Source organism: Mobula hypostoma, chromosome 10 (genome assembly GCF_963921235.1).
Source record: "Mobula hypostoma chromosome 10, sMobHyp1.1, whole genome shotgun sequence".
Taxonomy (NCBI): domain Eukaryota; kingdom Metazoa; phylum Chordata; class Chondrichthyes; order Myliobatiformes; family Myliobatidae; genus Mobula; species Mobula hypostoma.
The window spans coordinates 54,351,210-54,357,209 of record NC_086106.1 but is presented as its reverse complement, the minus strand read 5'-3'; the positions used below and the strand labels follow the sequence as shown (position 1 = coordinate 54,357,209).

Below are 6,000 nucleotides of genomic sequence, written 5' to 3'. Positions count from 1 at the left end.
AATTCACGTCCCACCGCATCTTCTTTGATATCGAGCGCTCTGAGTTCCACAGTTTAATATATACATTAGAAAGTACCGTGATAATGGTTCTTGTGATTATTGTTCTTTTTAATCAAAATATCCCCAAAAACTTAACAGGGTAATATATTACACATTTCATTTGTTGTTTTAAAACCCCCATGGGACCTATTTCAAGGTAGCCCAGTAGCAGGTACCCTTTCGGCTTACTGAGTTTATGGCAGCCTACAGAAAATACCCTTCCCAAACAATTTGCCCTGTAACTCACTCATGCCATGTTCCCATTAATCCCATCACTTGCCTGCACTTACGGCAATTTACAGAGGCCAAGAAACCTGAAACAGAGCATTTGAGAAAAACCTATCCCAACGCAGAAATAAAAGGCAGGCAAAGGTTAAAGCGGGAACAACATCTGACAGAATAGAACCCAGATCACTGAAGCTCTGAGGTGATAACTTTAACCCTCAGTTACCTGAGGTGATAACTTTAAATGTTTGCATGGTTTCCAGCCCATGGTATGAACTACTGATCAGTCGAATTTGCTCACCGACAGGACCTTTACAAACATGTGCATGTTGGGCAGATACACTAAGGTTAAAACGTTAATGTTATTTTGAATATGTGTTGTACATTATCCAAAGAAAAATGAATGTAGTACTTGAATGACATTTTATTTCATTAATGATTAATCAGAGAAGGGGATTTCATAAAGCAATATTTAGGCATAACTGCACGTTGAGAAAATATTAACCCGCCATGGCAAAACAGAAGCTAAATTATTAGCATTTCTTAAAGTCACACATTTCTGGGTTGTCATGGCCAACCAATTAATGCCTTTTTAAATCATTTGTTTTCTCATCAGTAATACTTCAGAATTTAGTATGTCTAGAATTTAATTATACACAGGATACTACAATCCGGCAGCAATCTGAAATACGAAGCAACTGGCCTGATATCTAATTTGGTATGATGAAACTACACTGCAAAAGAGAATTTCAAAAAAACTTTAGCCCCAATGGGTTACATTTGTACCTGTTTTAATCATGTAAATTTGTCTTAAGGTAACAATACACACATTTGGAACTTGCATTAATGAAAGAACAAAGTACAGCACAACCCTAATCAATCCAGTGTTCAAATCTGTAAATAAGCAGAATAGTTCCAGTGGGCTGTGTAAGATGCTCCCACAAGTTACTCCCAATGCAACAAGCTTTCTGAAGATTTTTTTTCTAGATCATTTTTCTCTCCTTTGATGGCACTGTGGAGTAATGTAACCCACACAATGCTGGAGGAACTCAGTAGTTCAGGCAGTATCTATGAAGAGGGATTGATCTGAAGCCCTTCATCAGGATCTGATGAAGTCAAATAAATGTCAACTGATTATTCCTCTCCATAGATGGTGTCTGACCTGCTCAGATCCTGTCGCATTTTGTGTGTGTGAATCTGGATTCCCAACACCTGTGGGACCTCTTGTGTTTTTGATGCCACCATTCTTGATCACAGCCCCTTTGACGATGATAGTGTAAAGCAGGTCCATGACATCGAAACTGCAGCTGGCTAATTCCTCTGCAAACTGAAGTCCAGTGAAAAAAAGCATAGGAGCACTCAATGCTTATTCCGTACTATCAATGTCATAATGTCTACTGTTTCCTTTAATTATATTGACCTATTTTCCCCACACAAACTAAAGAATCATTAATGCAGGAGAGCATTGAATTATTTGCCAAGATTTAAAGTAATTGAATTTACTTCACATATTTCAATGTTTTACTCTGTATTCTTACATTGATTCAACAATATGTTGTGTTGTTTTGGTGATTGTAGCCAACCATAAACAACATTATTTCACACAGTGCACTGAAGTTGATTCTGTGTCCATCTGCTGTACAAGGAGGAACCATTGGAATGTTTGAGGAAACTTTTGATGCAGTTTTAAATGACGAGAATTGACCTGGATCATGAAATTTCCTTTTCTTGATTAGTTGCTGCCTGATTTGGTGAGCATCTCCCTCGGCTGATTTTCGTTTCAGTTTTCGAGCAACTGAAATTTTTACTTATTTTTCACCAGGTGGGTGAGGGAATCCATGAAAGCAATAATTCAGATAGAAGCAGGACAACTTATTACTCTATTTACCATGGAGTTTCTGTACGAGGAATGACACAGAACAGTCATGACAATAAGCATTTAATAGGGCAAGACCTATTCAGTCCTTAGACCCTACTGACACAAAAAATGCAGTTTATATTGATGATGGCATATAATTAAATTCACTAATACTGGACTTGCAGTGAAAAAGACTGAATGTAATTTGCACAATCACAAATGGTGTGCTTTGAATACATTCACAGGAGTGAGTTTCATTTTTGAAATAGTTTGGAATATTTTGAGATATTGGATGTGACACAGCACTGGTGTCATCCAGAGCCATTTCCTCCAAGTGATGATGAAGGATGAGTTAAGATCAATCAGAATTGAAAAGGATATGACCTGATATTAATTTACAGCTACAATTGAGATGTAAAGTTTTATGGGTTTATTTCAATAACATGTAATTTATTCTGTTATCTTGCAAAATTTTGTGTTATTCCTTACTTTTTGCATTGCGATTTATTAACAAGTATTAATAAACTACTTAGAATAATTCTGACTTGCTGTGCTGTATGAGTAAGTGTTCATGCGAAACTCACAGAACCTGCAGAAGGGAGAATTATCAACAATTGTTTGACTATTTTAAATGAGAACTAAATGTGCAGGGCTTTATTGATTCCAGATCTTGCCATGAGGTTTGCGCCTAATTCTCTAATGATGTTTTTTTTAAAGAAGTTCTCTTAAAGGTAAGTGAAACCGTACAGGTCAACAAGCATTAAACACAGACTGATATTCTTCCCGATATTTAATATCAGATGGCTGGGGTGGCACTTGATCTTCCAACCAATAGTTGACATCTTAATTGATACAGACATCGATACGCCACACCCAATATCAGCTAACATTTTGCCTGTGCAGTTCTTTTTTTAAACAAGTCGTTAGCTGATAAACCCAATTGTTGTCGGGTACATCCTTCACGTACACTTCTGAAGGCAGATGTAGCTTAATTGTAAAGTTTAATTCATAGAGTAGCACTCTGTTAATCTTGCACCAGTTTTCCAAGTGCCGCAGATTGGAAAATCCCTCTGAATCCCCTTCAGTAATGAATAGGAAGTATTTCCTGGAACAAAAGCAATAGAACTGAACATTGTCGAGTAGAACTACAGCAGGATTTAGTGTTAGATTCCATCAAATTATTAACCACCCCATGATATAAACTCACTGGGTAGAAGTTTGTACAGCTCAGTTAATCAGTTTTAAAGGCAACTTTCCCCACTCTCTCTGCATTCTCTGTAAGATCCTTCAGTGCAGCACTCAGTATCTTGTATGTCATGAGAAATGATGAGCCTGCTCCAAAAATGGAGCCAATGACTGGGACATGGTGGAGAGCAATTTCCACAGCCGAAACGGCAGCAGCACTACCACCACAACCTAACATCATAATTGCGGCTGCGGTTATTTCTCCCAGCAATGGACCTTTTGCTGTCGCCTTCAGCTCTTCCACAGGTTTTCCTGCTCTGTTGGCCAGTCTTTGAAGAGAAGCATCATCCAGACCCAGGCATTTCCAGAAGTGGATAATGGCTCCAATCAATATACCGATATCACAAGCGAGAGAGAAGCCGGGAACTGGGACCGCTCCCAGTACCCCAGAGAGTGTTGCAAACATCCAGAGACATTTTTTCAGAATCTTGGATTTCCTCTGAAATATCCCCACACTTAGATTTGGAAGGCCCAGGACAAAGATAATTTTCTTTACATTATTTAGATCACCTTCGAGTCTTTCACTTAACTGAAAGAAATCAAAATGTTCTGGCTGTTTACCGGATATGAGGAACACAGGTGAATCTGGAAACCCTGCCTCTGCCAACCTCCTGACACAATCACTCCGAATCTTTTCCAGCTCCTCTTCTTCATTAATAACCACTTTTTCTTCCCTCGTGTTGTAAAGATCAATATCAATCTTAGAGCGGACAAAATAGAACTTTTTCCCCAGTCGTTTAATCTCTTTGGCAAGTTTTACATCATTTTCTTTGAATCGACAAGCAGAAATTATGATAAAGAAATCATATCTTTTGAATTTCATTTCTGTGAGATACCGAGCTGCTCGAAATTCTGGAGATCCAATCCCTGGCAGGTCCCAATAGCGAACATTGGGCAGAGTGGGATGTGAGTACCCAGTTGGCTCCTTTGTTGTTTCTGTCGTCCCAGATTTAGCTGCTCCTGGATCAGTGCTCCGAAGTCCTCTCATGGCATTGATGAAGGTGGATTTTCCTGTACCTGTTTCTCCTGTCACTGCGATGTTAAGCTCTGTTTTGTTCAGCTCAGTTATTTTCTTCTCTATCAGTGGTTGAACTTTTTCCACCCCACCTGTTTCAAAATCAGACGTCAGTTTGCTCAGTTCTTCCTGTGTGAAGGATGAGGGGGTCTCAGTCTCTGCCACCTGTTCACTGAAAGAAAATCTGTTCCATTAAAATTCTCAACTGAAACAACTTCCATTTATACTTCATATCATGGCATTCACAGAACATTCTCATGTCAGTCATAGAAACAGAAAATTTACAGCACAATACAGACCCTTCGGCCCACAAAGTACTGCCGAACATATCCCTACCTTAGAAATTACTAGGCTTACCTATAGACCTCTATTTTTTTTAAGCTCCAAGTACCTGTCCAAAAGTCTCCTAAAGGACCGGATCATAGCCACCTCCACTACCGATGCCGGCAGCCTATTCCAAGAAATCACCACTCTGAGTAAAAAATTTACCCCTGACATCTCCTCTGTACCTACTCCCCAGCACCTTAAACCTGTGTCCTCTTGTGCCAACCATTTCAGTCCTGGGAAAAAGCCTCTGACTATCCATATGATTAATGCCTCTCATCATCTTATACACCTCTATCAGGTCACTTCTCATCTTCCGTCGCTCCAAGGAGAAAGGGCCGAGTTCACTCAACCTATTCTCATAAGGCATGCTCCCCAATCCAGGCAACATCACTGTAAATCTCTTCTGCGCCCATTCTGTAGCTTCCACATCCTTCCTGTAGTGAGGCGACCAGAAATAAGCACAATTCCCCAAGTGGGGTCTGACTAGGGTTCTATATAGTTGCAACGTTACCTCTTGGCTCTGAAACTCAATTCCACGATTGATGAAGACCAATACACCGTACGCCTTTTTAACCACAGAGTCAACCTGCGCAGCTGCTTTGAGTGTCCTGTGGACTCATACCTCAAGATCCCTCTGATCCTTCACACTGCCAAGAGTCTTACCATTAACACTATACACTGCCATCATATTTGACATACCAAAATGAACCACTTCACACTTATCTGGGTTGAACTTCATCTGCGACTTCTCAGCCCAGTTTTCCATCCTATCAATGTCCCGCTGCAAGCTCTAATTGTCACAATGGCGGGGCATTGGGAGCAAGGGTGGACCCAAATGCAAGACACATCTTGTTTGGGTACTTAGATTTAGTTTATTGTTTGATTCCAAGAGAGCAAAGCAGAAGCAGGAATAGCGAAAAGGATAAGGACTCAGGATTATGACTAGGCTGGGACCAAGGGTCTGGACTTGGACTTGGAATCGGCTCCCAGAACTAGAGGAGACATGAAGAGGCTAGGGTATGGACTCCGAGCCCGAGACTGGGCAAGGACCCAGTACCTATAATTTCCTTGGCTATCTCTACTTCCTTTCTTGAATAAAGGAACAGCATCCACAACCCTCCAATCCTCCGGAACCTCTCCCGTCCCCATTGATGATGCAAAGATCATCGCCAGAGGCTCAGCAATCTCCTCCCTCGCCTCCCACAGTAGCCTGGGGTACATCTCATCTGGTCCCAGCGACTTATCCAACTTGATGCTTTCCAAAAGCTCCAGCACACCCTCTTTCTTAATA

The 6,000-nt window shown here is 40.6% G+C and overlaps 1 protein-coding gene across 4 annotated transcripts in view; it reads right to left on the bottom strand.

The window, feature by feature from the left end:
• Nucleotides 1-682: 682 nt before the first annotated feature.
• Nucleotides 683-6,000, bottom strand: part of LOC134352910 (interferon-inducible GTPase 5-like) — a 41,198-nt gene continuing 35,880 nt past the window's right edge. For all 4 annotated transcript variants that reach the window (XM_063060514.1, XM_063060515.1, XM_063060516.1 and 1 more), the window contains exon 3: nt 683-4,554. In XM_063060514.1, the coding sequence (XP_062916584.1) occupies nt 3,354-4,554 (1,201 nt within the window). In that variant the 3' untranslated portion in view covers nt 683-3,353. The remainder of the gene's footprint in view (nt 4,555-6,000) is intronic.